At 45.8% G+C, this 19280-nt stretch overlaps 2 protein-coding genes across 2 annotated transcripts; both read left to right on the top strand.

Moving 5' to 3' along the window:
• Window positions 1-298: 298 nt before the first annotated feature.
• On the top strand, window positions 299-6929 carry mbd3a (methyl-CpG binding domain protein 3a). Its single transcript, XM_086044064.1, has 7 exons — window positions 299-499; window positions 1820-1979; window positions 4429-4566; window positions 5241-5331; window positions 5418-5595; window positions 6081-6269; window positions 6573-6929. Exons 1-6 carry the CDS (start codon window positions 486-488, stop codon window positions 6262-6264), a joined length of 765 nt encoding a protein of 254 aa, XP_085900190.1. The 5' UTR covers window positions 299-485; the 3' UTR covers window positions 6265-6269; window positions 6573-6929.
• A 1384-nt stretch (window positions 6930-8313) lies between these two features.
• On the top strand, window positions 8314-18055 carry LOC147141149 (RNA-binding protein MEX3B). The gene is made up of 4 exons (XM_086043859.1): window positions 8314-8844; window positions 9304-9835; window positions 11804-12069; window positions 12750-18055. Exons 2-4 carry the CDS (start codon window positions 9370-9372, stop codon window positions 13974-13976), a joined length of 1959 nt encoding a protein of 652 aa, XP_085899985.1. The 5' UTR covers window positions 8314-8844; window positions 9304-9369; the 3' UTR covers window positions 13977-18055.
• Window positions 18056-19280: the final 1225 nt, after the last annotated feature.

Genomic DNA, 19280 nt, shown 5'->3' with positions numbered 1-19280 from the left:
AACCATTGAATGTTTTGTTTTAAACATTTATTCAGGTAAATTTTTATCTAACTTTTGTGTTCAACATTTAAATTGAATAAATTGAATGTTGGTCGTGATGGTGGTACTTGGTGTAAAAGTTTGCAGACCACTAATGTTTAACATTATTTTTATTTTTATTTTTTTAATGGCATGACATAATTTCTTAATGCGGACCCCCGAGCTCCGAGTCGTGGACCCCTCCGAGTCCTCGGACTTCTGCCTTCCATTTTTCACCATCGTCACTCCGCACTAGTTCAAGTGAGTGGCGCGGATGGATTACAGTACAATCGAGGGAGGTGACGGGGTGGGCGGAGTGATCTTCGCCTGTAAAGGTCCTGACTGAGGAATGGTGATGATCGATAAACAAATCTCACGGTGCAAATTCATGACAGCGAGCGCATAGCTGCTACGTGACTTTTTTAGAGCCGGCTTCGACTCCACGCCGAACTTGGACGCTTGGGAGTATGGAACGGAAAAGGTAGGAGTTGGCCGTTTTTACACTACAGGGAGTTTTTTTTTTTTTTTTAATGAAAGTTTGTTCAACATGAAATGCGCATGAGCACGTACGTGCGCCTTGCAAACCTAACAAATGTACGTCCTTGTCCTCTCAACTCTAATGTTTCGCATAACCAAATCCTTGTTAGTATTTTTACTACGCACAATAACGTTACTGTAGCTGAATGTTTAGTCGTACAGTGCTCCGGGTGGTCTGCCGTCCCCGCTAGCTTGATTAGCTAGCCAAGTTTCATTGTTTACACACGCTTGACTGGAGCGAAGTCGGCTCCTTGGAACAAAACACTCACCAAGTCGCAATGTTGTTGTTGTTTTTTAAAATGCGAATATGTTTCGATATTTATCGAACAATCGTGGTAAATCTAACTATCTTTGTGTGGGATGGGTTCTCTCATTATCCAGTTTTGTCTATGTATTTTAATTAGCATGTGCTTTTTTTTTTCTTACGTGGACGTGCCTAGAACAACACTGGGATCAAATGTGCATAAGCACGTTATGGATAAAGGACATTGAAACACGTCAGTGGTTTTGTCATCCATGCAACATTTCATTCCGTTTAGTTTTGTTTTGAGTAGTGTGCTCAACATGAGCAGCCATTGCTTTGACTTGAAGACTGTGTGGGCGTGGCCGTGTTTGATTGACGTCTCCCTTACCTGTCATTGCACTGCTAAGGCGGGAAAACTGACACCCATTGTTGCTGCCGCGACTGGCCACAATCGCAGGTGGCAAAAGTAATACTTGTACTAACTTTATTTCTAAAACGCCTAAAAAATTACATGTAATACTTTGACAGATGAAATGCATGCATAAAGAAAATTATACACAACCACAGGTGTTAATAAAATGGAACCTGCAGTTTGTCACTTGGGAGTTCATCTATTCGTGAAACTACTCCCTCATTTGTGATTTTTCTGTAACATGGCAAAAGAAAAGGGTGAAAAGTGACTTATTTTCTTGACTGTCTACATCACGGGGTGACTGGCCTTTTTGAAGCTGAGAGCTATTTTTTCTGATGCTGATTGATGTGAAGGACTACCAGCTTGATACACACTTTTTTTTCTTCTTAAGATGGACACAAGATGCATTGCATTCGCCATGCATTCACTCTTGATTGAATGTGTTCCCGCTGCAATGTACAACGACATGTTAAATGAATCTCTCTGGTGGTGTCAATCAAATATGAGCATGGTCAACTCGCATAATGACATAAATCCTTGTGTCATTTAATTGGTATAATCAAGTTTATATATATATATATGTGTGTGTGTGTGTGTTTCCTCTGCAGTGTACCAGTCAGGCGTGTCCTCGGTAAGCCGCAGCAGGCACGCGGTCCAGCCAACAACTTTCACATGGAGGAGGCCGGCCAGTCTCGGGCTGCACATTTAGTTCTTACTAAAGTCCAGCGAAGTGGACACAAGCACCACAATATCAACCATCAATTCAGGGTGAGAATAAGCACTTTTTTTCTTTTTTTTTGTAACTGATGCTGTAACCTTGAACAAAATGGTGTCTTCTAGAGTGGTCCACGTTAGGGCTGCAGCTAGCGAATGTTTTTCAAATCGAGTATTCCACCTGTTATTACATTGAGTAATCAGATCAAAATTAATTTTGCCTTATTAATCACAATCACACGTACCTGCGAGGTGTAGGAATTTTTAGGCATGAGTCCATGTGGGGCGAAAAAGATCTCCGCGATTCTTCCAGTCACGGATTTTGCTTAAATTGTTTTTTGCTTTCAAATTATTCGAGTTATTTGATTAATTATTGCAGCCCTGAATAAACGTATGGATATCCTTCACAGTATTCCATTCGTTTGAACTCTTGCAATCGAGTGCTACTGTAACTCATTGAAGGAATCCTCCACATTTCAAGTTGCATGATTATTGTAACTACAAAAAAAATGAACCACAGAAACGACCTTTAGCAGCCTGCGGACTCATTTTAGCTTCTCGTGTCAGAGAAAGAGAAACGTTAGTACATATGCTCCTGTAAAAGAGTCTTTTCTCAAAAGGGCACTCGCAAGTGAGCTCTCCCAGTGCCAAAGAAAAAAAAAAATGGTGTACCGGTCCTATAAAAAGTGATTTATAATGTTCTCCAGCCACCGCAGTCAGTCATTGTTTTACTACAGGGAAGAAATAAATTAGGCCGTTTGGACGCAGAGGTGGCCAACTGTGCTCATGTTGGCAAACGTGTGACGATGGTGAGATTTATTGGATTGGACCCACAGTTAACACTCGTAAATTACCATGACAACGTTGCCCAGAGATTTCTTACCGTTGTGTTTTTCTCGTTCGTTGTGGTTTAGTCATGTATCAGCGGAGTACGCGCAGTGTTTTCATTAACACCTACTTCAAGTTCATTTATGTCAGAAGCTCGTACACAATTTGTCTGTCGCCATTTCAATTCGCAGAAATGGAAACGCAGCGCTACCTCGACTTGCAACTGCTTCAACTTATGCCAGACTACACAAATGTAGCCAGATTTTGGACCGCCAGTCGTGTGGCAGACAAACGTAGTGTCTCGTAGCCCGTTTTGAGTTGTCCTGACGCATTGTAGCCCGTGTAGTGTGACGTACTGAGCGATTGGTCGTTTGGCGTCGGGGACGCTTCACGACCACCACGGCGAAAGTCTGGCATGTCAGAATTTTTGTTCGTCTTGTCGTCCTTCGATGATGTCATTGACCAATAGGAAGACAGTGCCTTTCTACTTATAGCAAGAGACTGGACGTAGCGCGCACATCCAATCAAAATGTCGAAAAAAGGAGCGGAATGATGGGGAATACCCAAAAGTTTCAACTCATGCTACGTTTGCTAACTTCAAAGCCAGAAGCTGATTAGCAAACGTGGTATGTGTCATGAAACAAATGTGTTACCTTAAGTTCTTTTTGGAGAATAGACAGTCCATACTGCCCTCTCCCCAGCATCCAGGAACAGCTCCATAACCTCGCCGATTCCGATTGGGCGGGGTCGTGACAGACTTGTGGTGTGACGTCTCGCCCGGTCCAAGGCACACAACGATATTGTGTGGTAGTCTGACAGCGCGGCCATCGTGAACGACAAAAAAGTAGTGTAGTCTGAGAAGGCCATTATGAGTTTGAGTTACGAGCCGTCACTGGATCGTTCCTTTTTTTTTTTTTTTTTTTTTTCAGATAATCAGATAAAAATGTAATTTGCATTATTAAACTCAACAATGGGCATGTGAGATGCAGCTATGGTTTTTGTCACCATCCTCACATTCTACTGTAATATCTGTGACTTGGCGCGTGTATAGCTTTCAAAGGCGGTACCCGGCCTGTGATATGGACGTCAACAAATGAAGAGTGAAAAGTTGAACAATCAAAGCCAAAATTTGAGTGTCATGGAAGATAAACAGCAATAAGTCACCGTAATGCCCTCGCAAGCAGGCAAGGAGAGCCAAACTCGCCGATGCACTTTCAGCTTGCTGTTAATTGAAACCGTCAAACACGCATACAAATTGAGAACACTCGCAAGCAGCTGCCTACTCTACTTTCTGACATCACTCAATAGGCCCCGCCCCTAAAAGGCACACTGCCAGCACTGAATCCAGTACAGTACAAACAATAATTAGCTCTTATATAACCAGTTAATTTAATTCTGTTTTTACACAATACCGTGCTATTTCTCTTTTGTTAAGTGTTTTTGGGCGGCTAAAATGCTAGAATGGAATTTGGATTCATTTCAATGGAGAGAGTTGATCAGTCAAGGTACCACTTTCAATTGATCCTCTCCTTCCATAAAACTGAAGCAACCCTTCAACAAGCTTTTGTGGTCACCAGACACAGTCCGAACAACAGACGTGCTTTTTTGTTGGCTTTGGTTTCACCGCTAAAGCGGCAATATTGAAGTGTTGTGTCTTGTGTCTCGTTTTGAAAAGGCCAAGCCAGACTTGAACACAACACTGCCCGTTCGACAGACGGCCTCCATCTTCAAGCAGCCAGTGACCAAAGTCACAAATCACCCTAGCAACAAGGTGAAAACAGACCCGCAGAGGGCTGTGGACCAACCAAAGCAGGTAAGGCCGAGCGAGGACCTTTGATCATTTGATTGATTGTGGGAACGTAATCAGGCCGACATCTTGAAAGCTTTCATTTGATCTCATCGGGATTGCCCATACTTTTTGATTCATTTAAATAAAAACCTAATCGTCACATAACTATGTTGCTGTAAAAAAAAAAGACCTTGACCTCCTTTTAGCTATAATGTTAGATGCTAGGCATGTTCTAAAAATAGCTTGCCAGTAATGGGACATTGTGATTTCCACATTGGTGTTGAAACCTAGAATATTTTAGTCGCTTTTCTTTTACGGGTCAGTTTTGCATTAAACGTCAACTAAGATGACAAACCGCCTAAAGCGAGCACACTGTGCCTCTTTTTGTGGAGTCTTGTTCTTTTCTTTTCCTCGTAGTGATGCTATACGAGTCCCCCAATTTTTTGACAGCAAGAGTGAGAACAGGCACAAAGTTTGTAAGTTTAAATGGGCTTAAAGCATGTGGGAGGGGTTATGCACATTTTTTAGTTTTATTTTTTTTAATGATACCGTTCCTCTATACTGCAGATATTTACGTATCGTGGGTGTGTCTGGAAGGTATTCTCTTAATAAACGGGGGGGGGGGGGGCACTGCAAACTGAATAATAATGCACAATGTCATTTTGTCAGCTGTGACAAGTTTGTGGTTTCAATCACAGTTGTTCTGGGAGAGGAAGCTGAGCGGCTTAAGTGCCTTTGACATTGCGGACGAGCTGGTGAAAAGCATGGATCTCCCCAAAGGCCTGCAAGGTGAGCGCAGCTGGAAAAAGCAACAACGCCGGTGGCATTCCAAGTGACGCTTTTTCAACAACCTTGGCCTTTTTGCTGCTCCTCAGGTGTGGGGCCCGCGAGCTCGGACAAAACGCTGCTGTCGGCCATCGCGAGCGCCCTCCACACGAGCCCCGCCCCCGTCACGGGCCAGCTCACGGCGGCCGTGGAGAAAAACCCGGGAGTGTGGCTCAACACGACGCAGCCTCTCTGCAAGGCCTTCGTGGTGACCGACGAAGATATCAGGTGACACACTTTTTTGCTCATTAAAAATGTTGGTAAACGTTTTATCCACTGAAAATGCAGGGGGGGGAAAACAAAAACAATATTGAAAAAAAAGTATGCTAGGGTGCACTGTATTGCAACAACGCTGCCTATGAAGACGTAAAACCACAAGTGACCATTAATCATTTCCGGGCCCATACTGTTGTCATCATAAAAACATAATAAATGTGCAAGCAGTGGTGAGAAATAGCATTTTTAGTCTTACCTGTAAAAAAAAAAAAAAAATTCAAATACTGTAACCGGTAATGTAAAATCAAAGTCATTCATGAGGATGATGTATTTTCTGGATTGTGAATGTTACATTTTTCAATCCAGTAATCTTAACGTGTAGTAGTAGAGTGCAAAGGAGGTGCCGGTCGTAGCAATTTCTAATGAAGACGCGTACATTAAAGGAGTCGTCCTCGTTTGAAATGCGAATTCAATCCCCTTTCGTCTGTGTCCTTCAGGAAGCAGGAGGACCTCGTGCAGAGTGTGAGAAGGAGGCTGGAGGAAGCTCTCATGGCGGATATGTTGGCTCATGTCGAGGACGCCGCTGTGGTAGCGGCGCCCAGCGCGGTGGACGTCGTCCTCAACGACGACGACGACAATAAGGAGAAGGCGGCCGAGCGGGTGGAAAAGGAGGAGTCATAGCCAAGGTACACAAAACGGCTGTGTTCATTCCAGCAGTGCTGACTGATTTTTTTCTCACATCGTTTCCCACAACTGCAACTGAAGTCATCAATTATCCGGGGGATTTTTTTTTTTTTTCTCTTTTTGTCACTACTTCAACGAAAGTAAAACTGAAACAGTTGTTTTGTTTTGTTGTTGTTGTTGTTGTTGTTGTTGTTGTTGTATCAACTGAACCGGTGCTCTTAAGTTTCAGCGTTGACCTCCATCGGTGTTCAGCAGCTATGTTTGGCGCTGCACACCTTTCACATTCAGTGTCGTTTCCATCACAGCTGCCGAACGAGCTCCAACAAAGCTGGCGTGTGCGAACTGTAAATGATCTCTGGAAAGCCGCGTCCATTTGTGAAGAAGGCCTCTGCCGTTCTTTTTCGATCCACGCCGTCGTGATGTTTATGCGAAGGGGCATCGAGTAGATCGCAGCATGCGGGCTTGCGTGCTGTACTTCCCGCTCACTCGCAGACAATATGCTGAGAGAGATGTTTTCGTTTGATGCTTTTCAAATATTCTTGACGGTTTACAATAACTTTAGGTCATGTTGTATGCCGTAATGGTGAGCTGCATTGTAAGAAACACTGATCCTTAACTACTGTGAATGATTCCAATATTGTTGAATAAATGCATCTTTTGGACAGTGGCGTATTTTATTTGATTTGATGGGTTTAGGGTTCCAATCTCAGTCCTGACCTTCCTGTCTGGAGTTTGCATCCTTTCACAGGGTATTCCTCCCACATTAAACACTTCTTGTATTGATTGTTCTTCAACAAAAAAACAGTATGGCAACTTGGCAAGATATCCAGCTGAAGGTCCGCATACTAGTACGCTCTTTGTTCTCACAGCTAAGACAATTCAGCACACCAGCAGAACGACTGAGTCGTGGTTTTTTTTCCACTGCTGGTGCCACTTTCGCCTTTCAGTATGCAATTCGATTTTCCAAGTAAACTACTATTTTAACACTACCAGATCCCACCTGCAGGCATGTGTCGCGCACTAGTAGCCTGCTCAACCTTACTAGTTGCAGTATTTATTCAAAATCCTATATCTAGTGAGCTTTGTCCTGACTCGTACGACAACTATGTGCCAAGAAAACTGTGTGCTAGTTAACATTATAAAATTCGACAAGTTAACATCTAGTACTTCACTAGTAGTGCACAGATGCCAACTAGTGCAGTTTTGCCTCACTGGTAACATGTAGTTGCTAGTTGAAAGCTCCGTGCTACTAGTACTACTAGTAACAAAATTCTACTAGATATAACATTCTACTAGTTCACATCTAGTGTTTCACTAGTAGTCTACAGTTTTGCCCACCGGTAATATAGTTATCCTTCTAGTTGACAACTGTGTGGTAGTAGTACTACAAGTGACATGAATGAATTAAAAATTGGCGCTTGACTAGTTTTACGAGTAACAACAAAATGCACACTAGTAGTTTTGTCCCACTAGTAACATGTCGACCAATAAATATGTCAAACTTGTCCTGTTAGTACACATAAATGTTGGACAGCAGTGGAAGGCAATTGGGGCTGTCACGATTTTAAAATCGAATAATCATTTGATTACTTTCATCTCTTTATTTAAAAAACTAGACATTATTTCAGGTTGACAGTGCAGACCATGCACAAACATAAATTATGATTCAGTTATTCGATTGTTCTTTGACATCTGTCAAAAAATAGGCAACAAACTTTTTCTTTCCACTATTGCATACATTGGGTCTAGTAATGTTATGCGTGTAGCACAATCATTTACTAACTGAGTGCTGGTGGAACAAAAGTGACACTAGTAGTGAAAAAAACACTATGGGTAAGACACAAGCTCTACCAGTAAAGAAATTCTCAAAATCGTGAGGACTAAGAGCATACTGAGCTGGATTTCAATAATATCTCATAACTACCAAAGCAGACAATACAATTAGATGCTGGCTTTGAATGATCATACAATCACGTTTGCTTGGTTTTAAACGAATAAATAAAGGGATGGCGGTCCAGCCGACCGCCTGACACAATGGCAATGACAGCAGCCGTGGCTTTGCGTGGACGCTCTTCTCCCCATCGCCGCATGTGGCCTTTGAACCCATTGTTGTGTCGCGGCTGACGTCAGTGCCGTCGGAGCGAGCGAGCGGCGTGCGCCTGGCGAGACAAAGGCGGCGGAGAGAGCCACTAGAGCGGGCTGTGCCGGAGAGAGCGAACGGGGTCACGGAGCGCCGAATCCCACTTTGTTTTCACCCCCACCAAGTCACGCTCGGGTTCGGGGCCAGCGTGTTCCACATCATGAACACAATCTCAGGAGTCGTCGCACAGAGACAGCTACGGGCGTCCTCGTAACCTTTTTTTTCTTGGTTTGTTTTTGTTGTTTTTGGTCAACTCTGTTTTAACGCCCCCCACCCCAGTTTTAGCGTGCTAGGCGGCTAACGTGCTAGCTCAAAAGAAGGCTGCTCCTCCTCCCTCCTTCTTCCTCCTCTTCTTCCCGGCTTACTTTCTCATCTGTTCCTGAAGGAACGAGGCGACAACAACGCGGGGGACAGCGAGTCGACAAAGTCACGATAAAGTAAGTTTGGACGTTTTGGCCACATTTAGGAATGCGAGTGTGAGCGTGCGTGTGTGTTTTTAAAGGAGTTCCACAGTGGAGCTAGCTTAGCTCCCAAACAAAGGGGTCGGCAACGTGACTGACTGTGGAGGAGCTAGCCTGCTTAACTGGCTAGCCGGAGCTAACAACAGCACTTCTGACACTTTTCGTCGCCTTTTTGTTTTGTTTTTCTCCCTTCCTAATATTAAAGTGACTCGCGACACGTATCGTTTGGTGGTGTTTGCGTGGGGTGGGAGAATACGCATTTGTGTTGTTGCAAGGGAGCACTCTTTTCCTTTATCCCGACAAAGCTGGATGCTTGGAGTTGTCAGTCACAACAAGACAAAGCAAGGCGCCCAAAAAGCTGACACCCAACCCAAAGCATCTAATTCTCCATTTGCCCCTTTGCCCAAATTTATTTTCCTTTTTCCATCCTTTCAGAAGTGGGGCGAGCTCACTCCCGACAAGCAGGCATCCGTGATCTGATGTGGTATCCACGGAGAGACTATGCCTAGCCCTTTATTCCACCCCGACATTATGGACCACGACGTGGTGATCAGCAGCCAGCACAACGGGGTCGGTCTGCCCCGAGAAACGGACCAAGAGTCCCGGGAGGAGGACCACCAGGAGGTGCTCCGCTTCGCCCTGGACCAGCTGTCACTCATGGCCCTGGAGAAGGTGGACTGTGGAGGAGGTGGCGGCGGCGGGCTGGTTGACACCCTGGACGGGACCCAAGCCCCCGGCTCGGAGGGCTACGCGGACCTCCAAATGTCCCGGGACTCGCCGACCTCCTGCTCCCCGTCCCCGGAGTACTACGGCTCGGGCGGCTACCACATGGCCGGCGGCTCGCACCCGATGCTCCACGGGGAACAAAGCTCCTCCGTCCTTTGCAACCGAAAGAGAAGCGTCAACATGACCGAGTGTGTGCCCGTGCCGAGCTCCGAACATGTGGCGGAGATCGTGGGGAGGCAAGGTGAGGCTTTTGCGGGCTTGTTTTGTCAGGAGGGGAGCCCGGTGGTCCTTTGTTTGGGTGCTCGGTACCCTCCGAGAACTTTAGTTTCTAGACTAGGCGTACTCCGTGTGCAAACGGAAACCGGCGCGGTCGTTTTTGCGTATAAAATGTCATATTTGCTACGTTAAGCGCGTGCTTTTCACACTGCTTTGGCACAATAGTTTGGCAGGTAGCGCGGCAGAGGGAGGAGGGGGAGGGGTTGGACAGGGTCAGACAAAGCAGTCTGGACATGTCTTGCTGCCTGCACCAAACAAAGGAAATGGCGCTAAATGCGCTTTGAATGCATCCTAAACCGAGAGAGGGGGCTTGGATGGAAAGCTTGTGTCACCGACCAGCTCCGTGTTTGCTTAAACGGCCCGTTATTGCGCGAATGTGCGCTTTTGGGGGGCGCCGAAATGGAGCAGACGGTCTCACAAACACGGGACTGGGCGGTGTTACGCCCTGCACCCAAAATCTCCAGCTCGCTCCGTCCGTGCGCCGACGCCGCTTGCCGCGCGTCTCTTCGCGCTCTAGTTTAATTTCTCGCCCCCTTCACCCCCGTGGCGCTCGCTCGAGAGCGGCTGGCGCTTTTTTCGCCGCCGAGCCGCCTGTCGCGGCCGCGGCGGCGTTTCCAGCATTGTTCTCTTTGTTTGAAAAAGCCATGCTTTCTGCTTCCCACAATGACATCACACTCCGCGCCTGCTATTGGTCGCCCGGATGACGCGTCATCATTTAAAGGCACAGCGCACCGGAGGCCCCAGCACACACAAAGGCTTCAATCTGAGGCTTCATTTGCAATTTACCGCTTTAAATGTTTCATCGAAATCGAAAAGAACATAATGGAATATGTAACGAGTGTATGCATGACATAACTATATGTATTTGGAACGCTATTTGAGCTTGTGTCCAATATGGAGGTTATCAAGCTGCAGGTACTTCAGATGAGGTTGTCCTCAAGCGTTAGACAATTCAGTGCACAAGTAGAATGACTAGGACACATTAGGAAGTAAACAGTAGTTTACTCGTAAGGGTTATTGCATACTAATTTGCCTAATAGTAGTGGAAAGTTGTTACGGGCAAGCCAGTCGTTCTTCTGGTTCACTAATGGGGACAAAGAGCATACTGGTGCATCGACTTAACGACGACAACAACAACAACAACACATCTTTATTTATGTAGCGCACAAGATGGATACCAGATAAATACTCAAGCAATTTTCCATATATACTTAATTGAAATATTATGAACAAAAAAATCTTAGTAGATATTTTTTTACATTCCAAATGTTTATTTATTATAATATATAATCGATTAATAAAGTACTGCAATTATAAATTACACAATTTAAAAATCAAAATTAAAGTACATTGTTAAATAAACAGTTTTACATGCAAATTTTCTGCTTTATTTGACTTATTTCCTGTCTGTTAAAAAAAAAATCATATTTGGCCCATGAGCTCCGGTTAGGTACTATCATTAGTATCTAAAAATATACATTTATACAACTGAGTGTGATTTTGTTATACAGTATTTTGACCTAATGCAGCCGGCTAGTGCCGTCTCCTTTGATTTTAATGCACACATTGTTGGGACTTTTTTATTTATTTATTACCATGACCCACATTAATTGGCTATATGTACCTTGACTTACTAGCACCCCAACTAACACGTTTTTTTTTTTGGGAGTTCTTAGTTGTTTAATTATTTATTTAATACATTGCCACTTGAGTGAAGTGGAAAAAAAGTAAATCTAGTCAGAGCTTGGTCACCAAACAGTTTGAACTTGTAAGTGAAGTTCTCACTGTTTAGTAATCATTTTGTCTTGCACTCCCCCTAGTGGCCATCCTTGCGTCTGCGGCATGCGTGTCCACATTACAAACGCCAACAACATGCTTTCTGTTGAGTTGTAGTCGTAAACCTGACATGTTTCTACATGTTTTTGTCATCCAGGTTGTAAGATCAAAGCGTTGCGCGCCAAGACCAACACTTACATTAAGACCCCGGTCCGCGGCGAGGAGCCGGTGTTCATCGTGACGGGGCGCAGGGAGGACGTGGAAATGGCCAAGCGGGAGATCGTCTCTGCGGCCGAGCATTTCTCCATGATACGAGCGTCCCGTTGCAAAGCGGGAGGATCCGGAGGAGGAGGAGGAGGAGGCGGCGGAGGGGGGGGCTCACTTCCTGGACCACCGCACCTCCCAGGACAAACAACCATTCAGGTACTGCTTTAAATTGTGCAATGCTATTTGATCTTCATTGGACAGTTTTGAAAAGCCGTTCATATCCGTTAGTTTAGGGAAGGCGTTCCAGTAAAATTAGAATGTATGTCATTTGTTTTTGCATTTGTATTCAATTTATTCTGATTTTACTGAAAATGTTAGGATTTATAGTGCCCGACCGATTTATCATGCATCCGATCAGCCGATATTAGCCATTTGGTGGTGTTTTTTACACGACACATTATAACAGTGACTTTATGACATTAAAAAAAAAAGAAATAGCGAAAGAGGTTTCTCTCTGTTGTAAGATTAAACAAATACGAAAGGACAAGGTCATGTAAAACGATCCAACGTTGTAGCTGTAATTCATGTTTTTTTTTTTTTTGTAAGCATTAAGAGGCTAAAACAGAAGTTATTTTATTCTTTTCTTATTGTTATCAATTGTGATGATTAATTGGTTGTCTCAATTTTATTCTGCCAAATATCGGAATCATTTTTGAAAACACGACAAAAACTTTTGTTGGGCTTTTTGGGAGGCTTGAGCACATTGTGTGTTGCATTCAATTTGAATGGGGACAAATGTTTTCAGGGAAGCACGTTCAGTCCTCGCCGTGGAAAATTTCCTTGCAAATAAAATGTCCCCTTCTGATTTAGTTGCGTTTGTGTCGGTTGCGGCCCAGGTGCGCGTGCCCTACAGAGTGGTGGGCCTGGTCGTGGGGCCCAAGGGAGCCACCATCAAGCGCATCCAGCAGCAGACCCACACCTACATCGTGACGCCCAGTCGAGAGAAGGACCCGGTGTTCGAGGTGACCGGCATGCCCGAGAACGTGGACCGGGCCAGGGAGGAGATCGAGACCCACATCACGCTGAGAACCGGAACCTTCGTCGACCTGCAGGGAGACAACGACTTCCACACCAACGGCACCGACGTCAGCCTCGAGGGCCTGGGCGCCCTCGGCGCCGGCCTGGGGGCGTCGCTGTGGTCCCGGGCCGCCAACCACCATTCGGCACCCCCGCCCCCTCCGCCCTCCCCGCCGCCCGCCGCCATCCAGATGTCGGTGAACCGCAAGATGTCCTCCTCGGCGGCCTATCACGCGCACAACGGCGCGATGGCTTCCGACGGCTACGGCGGAGGCCGCAAGGGCAACGAGGGGGCCAGCCCCACCAGCCCCTTCAGCACGGGTTCCAGCAGCGCCGGGGGCGGATTCACCTTCGGGGGCGACTCCGCTCCGCTGGTTTCCTCGGACGAACTGGGCTTTGAATTCAGCGCTTCCAACATCTGGGCCCCCTTCGTCAACGGCGCCGGCAAGTCGGGCGGCCCCTCGCAGCCGCCGCTTCGCCGTAACAGCAGCGGCCTGAGCGGCGGCGCCATCACTCCGCGCTTGTCGCCGACGCTGCCCCAGGACGCGGGCGCCGGCCCCCTGGAGCACCCGCTGGCCCGCCGCGCCCAGAGCGACCCCCTGAGTACGCTGTCTTGGCTGCAGTCGGGCGGCGCGGCGGGCGGCGGCGGCGGCGGCGCCGGCTGCCCCGCCTCCTTCTCCGGGGGCTCCAGCTCCAGCTCGGCCGGCTCGTCCACGGGTTACTCCTCCTGTTCGGCGTCCTCGCTGCCCGGCGGCTCGCCCACAGACTCTGAGGGCGGCGCCGGCGGCGTGGGCCTCAGCTCCGGGATGCTGAGTCGGCTGAAAGGCGGGCCGGGCCCCGGCGTGGCGGGCCTGGTGGGCGTGGCGGGCCCCGGGGGCAACAGGGACTGCTTTGTGTGCTTTGAGAGCGAGGTGACGGCCGCCCTGGTGCCGTGCGGCCACAACCTCTTCTGCATGGAGTGCGCCGGGCAGATCTGCCAGTCGGCCGAGCCCGAGTGCCCCGTGTGCCACACGCCCACCACGCAGTGCATACGCATCTTCTCTTAATGGCGCTGCCCAGCGAGGGCGAAAGTCGCACTAAAACCCTTGAACACAAAGTGGACCATCTTCATCATCATCATCATCATCATCATCAGAATAATAATGATGCAGCATTACCAGACACAATGATGCTGATGAATAATAATAATAATAATAATAATGACGCTCTGTATTGATTTGGAGACGGTGTCTCGGTGGCGAAACTAGTGTCTTAACTCTCTTCAGGCCTTCATTTTTGAACTCCTCCCATGTCTTCTTCCTTCTCTCAGTCTTTCCTTTGGACTGCTTTTCTACTTGGCAGATATTTTTCCATGAAGATGACAGATGAGGCCTGCACTTTTCTACTCCCGCCCACTTTCTCGCGCTCTGTCTTTGTCCGCATTAATCCAGAGGTGTCAAACTCATTTTTCTCTTGAGCCGCATTGTAGTTCTGCTTTCCCCCAGTGGGTTGTTACGACTCATATGATAGAATTGAACTCTGGAAAAATGTCGAGACCTAAAACCCACTTTTAATTTAAAAAAAAAAAAAAATGTCCCCCTATTTTGACCATTTTTAATTATCTTTGCGTGACTGCGCTAAAAATTGCAACATTTGTGTGGTGGTGCCTTGAGATGCGACTCGAATTTGTTCCTGGACCATGTCCGTCACTCAAAACACCCGTCGGCCATACAAAAACACGACCGCACTTGCACTCGGCTCCTCTCTTGTCTTCTCAGTACGGCAATAATAGCCGTTCTTTGCCGAGGATAAAGAATATGCACCCACGAGTATTCTTCGTTATCTCCCTGTATGTTGCGGTTTGTGTTGACATACGTTACGTGAAGGTATCAGTTCCACATAGAAGCTAAGCTAATGGTTAGACTTTGTGTCTTTAGCGTTTCCCGTTGTGTGTTAGCATTACGGTTGCGGAGGCTATGCGGCTGTTTGACGGCAAACTTCAGCTGAGAGTGGCAATAAACGGCTTGCATCTTCTATTTTGGAAGAGTATCGAGCGACTATATCCGCCAAACGGCCACTTGTGTCATCTGTTTGCGTGATGCTCGATGGTTCGTATCTTGAAAAAGTCCTAAGGCGGCTCACTCGCATCTCAAGGCGCCGCTTTGGAATTTGAGGGTTGTAAGTTGGAGACACCGCTCATTTGGTAGTGCTCGTCGTCAACACATTTCTAGGTACCACGTTTTGAAATCTGAAGTCATGGAAAATTGCTTCAAGTATCATTCAGTTGATTAGGAAAAAAAAAAAAAGAACAGCAGTTGGTAGCAAAAAAGTGCTTGTGATAACCCTTCAAGACAAAGACTGCTCATAATTGTTGTTCTGCGAATTGGAGACGCAAAAAATGACGTGGTGGGCCGGGTCAGGCTTGTGGGACCTTGAGTTTGACACCTGTGACATCGATCCCATTGTGTGATTGCGCCCAGTGAACGGTTGGCCCTCGTGAAGCCCCGCCCCGCCCCGCCCCCAATCCTTGGGGCCTCCTAGACCAAAAGTAACCATCATGCCATTCCAAATGTCTGTAGAAGGAAGCACGTTGTTTCTGCTGGTGGAGCCCAAACAGCAGTTGGCGTGTGCGTGCGTGCGTGCGTGCGTGCGTGCGTGTCTGTGTGCATCTTTGGCCACACAAACCATGACATCCCACCTTTTCATTGTGCGGCTGTTTCTCTTTGAAAAATGCTCCGATGTGTGTGTCACCTCCCCCCACGAGTCTCCAAGGCAGGAGCTGATCCATCCACACCCTCCCCCACTCATGCCCACGCACGCGCGCGCACGCACACACACACACGCACTGCTCCCAGTCCACCCACATCCTGTGTGTTCCACTTGCATGGGCTCCTCAACTGCTTTCTGACTGTGGAGGCGTGCACATTACCCTGAGAGTTTGTTGCTGTGTGAGAGAAAAGAATACATGTGCTTGTTTGTGCAACTGAGTGCGACTGAGCCAATATCTGGCGTGTGAGAGGAGTGTGAGTCTGACGGTGTGTATTTATGTGAGGATGCTTGCGTGCATTACTGTGAGAAGAGCGTCGAGTATGTATGGGTGTGTGTTGCAGAGAGAGTGCTTGTGATAGTCTGTTGCGGTGTGAGAGTGTTTTGTGAAAGGGAGAGAATGTGTTTTTTAATGTGAGAGGAGAATTTTGGTGTGTGTACTGTGAGACGGAGGTCTGCTTCTGTTCCCCCCCCCCAGTGAGTGCATGTGTATTTGTGAGTATGTTTTATGTGAGTCTCCTTTGTATGAGAGCATGTTACTGTGTGAGTGAGACTGTAACCATGATAGGGAAATGTGTGTGTATTCTATGAGAGGAGTGAAAGTGTGCACGCATGTATTCTTCTGAGTGTTTCCGATCGTGTTTCTGTGTGAGAGTGTCATGCGAGAGAGTATTGTGTGTTTGGGTTTGTGTGCGTTGGCCTTCTGAGTCTGTTCTGTGAGAGTTGTGGTGTTTTGCTCCAACAAGGAGGTCTTGTTTAAGGGGCAGTTCCCTTTCCATGCAAAAAAAAAAAAAAAAAAACCCACGAAAGGTCAATTGAAGTATTTTCCATGCACTGCCCCCTCCCACCCACACTTGACCCCTCCCCCTAGCCCCTCCCCTCCCCACCATCTGAACACGAACAAACAAAACACAAACCGCTTTTAGTGTTTTCGTTTGGGTCTTCCGCCCCACTTCTGCATTTGTGGTGCACTATACAGATATAAGGAGCCTTTTTATTATTATTTTTTCTCCCCTCGCTACTCCGGCGTTTGCTTGCCTCCTTTTTTTCTTTTTTTTTTTTTTTTTTTTTTTTTTTTTTTAACAACGTTTGTATGCGGAATGTGCTGGAAAACGTGAAGAAGCCATGACAAAGTCAATTGCGGTGACATTAAAGGGCTTCCTCCTAGTTTGACTTTTGGGGCTGACCTAAAATAGGAAGACTCGACTGTATCCTTTCTGGCAGCTAGTGGTCATCACCCACACAGGGCTTCCACACACACACACACACACACACAAACAAACAAACACACACACACACATTTTGTGTTCCAATCCCAGCAAGCTGGAGAATGTTGAACTTGATCTTTGGACTCGATCGCCACGAGGAATTCAATTAAGGCAAAATGGCCGACTGGGGCTGAGGCTGTTACATGTGTGAACTGATTTGTTGTCCCCGGACCACTGGCGATGTTGTGTTAAAAACAGGAAATTGTTGTTTGAGTCCACGTGGACAATGGGAGAATGTTAGGCTTAATGTACAGTACTTTCATTGTTTAAAAAAAAAAAGAAGAAAAAAAAAAGAAACAGGTACCGTTTTTCCAGATTGACTGCTGAATTTTATTTTTTTAAGCCCAATGTGTTCCCCTTCCCCCATTTTCTTGCTTAAAGGTTTGAAAACAGGGTTTCCTGAGGCGTGCTAGCCTGACCTCTGACCTTTCTTTTTTCTGATTAGAAGGGGGGATGCAAAGACAAGCCTCGCCAACAAAGGGGGGCAGGGCGCGGAGCCGGGGGGAGACTCCGCTCAAGCTGCCACCCCCGCTCGCCTATTTTTGCTTTAATTCTCTTTTGTACGCTGAACCAAAATGTAAACCATGTCAGCAGAAGTACCTGTGTGTGTAAATATCGGAACAATCATCGGCGTCTTGTTTTCGCAAGCAAACTAGCTTCTTTGAGAACGAGAACTTGTATCGTTATTTGTAAGTTAACCATCTGCATGTCATTAGCTCATTTTTAAGATTTAAAAAAAAAAAAAACTTTTTACGCATTTTATTTTTACAATTGATTTGCTTACTTAAATATCCCAGACAATAATGTGACCGTTTATTAAGATTTATTTTTATTTTACTTTTTTTTCTTTTTTTTAATATTTTCATTTTCTGTGTACTACATATAGGCAATTTATAACAAAATGAGAAAATTATTGAAGAAAATTTTAAAATTGAAATATATTTTATTTGAAAGTTTATGGACCTTTTAACCGAAAGCCGGGGAAAAAATTGTATCAAAGGTATGATTTGAGCTGGTTTGACGGTTATAAGAAATGTATCAAGAGTTTTATTTTTTATGCTTCTTTAATAAAGTCTTGGTTTTTGGTTTCATTTTTTACTGTAAAATGATAACTTGCGTTTTGTCTTTATTTGTGCTGTGTTGACATGTTCACACGTCTTCAGCAGGTATACAAATCTAATCTTTTGTACCTTGTCGGTGAGCATATTTTGGAGGTGGGGGTATGTAAAAAAAAAAAAAAAGTCTGCCAAAAACTACCAAGTTGGTGCAAAAAGCACCATCATTATTCCTTCTAGATGCAATTGGCCTATGTCGCCAGCAGATGCCGCCATTGCCACCAAGGTGTCTGGCGCATAGGTTGGAAAGTAACAAAATGCAGCAAAACTATTTCAGGTATTTTCTTTGAAAAATCTGTGATTTTTTTTTTTTTTTTTGTTTGCCTCTTGCAGATCGTTTACTCAACCTTTGTCGCGTACGTGTGTCATTTGCTGTGTGATTGATCATCCACGTTCAAGTTTGCGTTTCCCCTTACCTTGCCGGTTTTGTAGAGAATGGTTTTGTAAGCCTGCCTTTCAAGAAGAGAAAAACACACCAAAGAGTCCGATTGTGACACAATCGTCCTTTTAATAGGAAGCAGATCACTCAGGCTGCATTCGAGTTCCGGAACAATCAATTATGATAGGAAACCAATTAGAAACATCCTTAGTAGAAAATAATCCTCTCATGCGAATTCTGTGTTTACACTACATTCATATTTGTTACAGATGACATATTCACAAGCTTGTATGAAAACAAACGTGGATGATTCGTCATTACACGGCAACAATTTTTTTTTTCAATAGAAATGGAGGAAGGGAAAAACAAAAAAAGACGCGTGCTGGCACATTAAATTCCCATCATGCATTTGTGTTTTCTATTCACAGGGGCGGTCATCATGTCTGCATGCACGCATGCATGTGTGTCATCTGACATAGACCCTTTGTGCTTGAGCAGAGATTGCCGTGTGGGTGACAGTAGGTGGCATGAAGCGGGTGCTGAAGCCCTCCCTTTCTTTTCCTGTACAGATTGCAACTTGAGTTTTCAAAGCCCTGGTGTGGTGAATCTAATGACAACAACACGAAGACGATGTCACACCTCATAAATTGGACACTGAATGTGGTTAGAGATCAGGGTTTCCCAAACTAAGGGTTGGGTCCGCCCTGGAAGCTTTTGACCCCCTCATTGTCAGCCATTGGCGCACAGAGGTCATGGTGAGAAAGGCTGAAGTGCCAGGAGGGGGATACTGTTTCCGATTACGTGAAAAAAAAAAGAGGACATATTTATTCTCTAGATTTATTC

This window comes from Filicampus tigris, chromosome 10 (genome assembly GCF_054856515.1).
Source record: "Filicampus tigris isolate MCC_2025a chromosome 10, RoL_Ftig_1.0, whole genome shotgun sequence".
Lineage (NCBI taxonomy): Eukaryota > Metazoa > Chordata > Actinopteri > Syngnathiformes > Syngnathidae > Filicampus > Filicampus tigris.
This window is presented reverse-complemented; position numbering and strand designations above follow the sequence as displayed.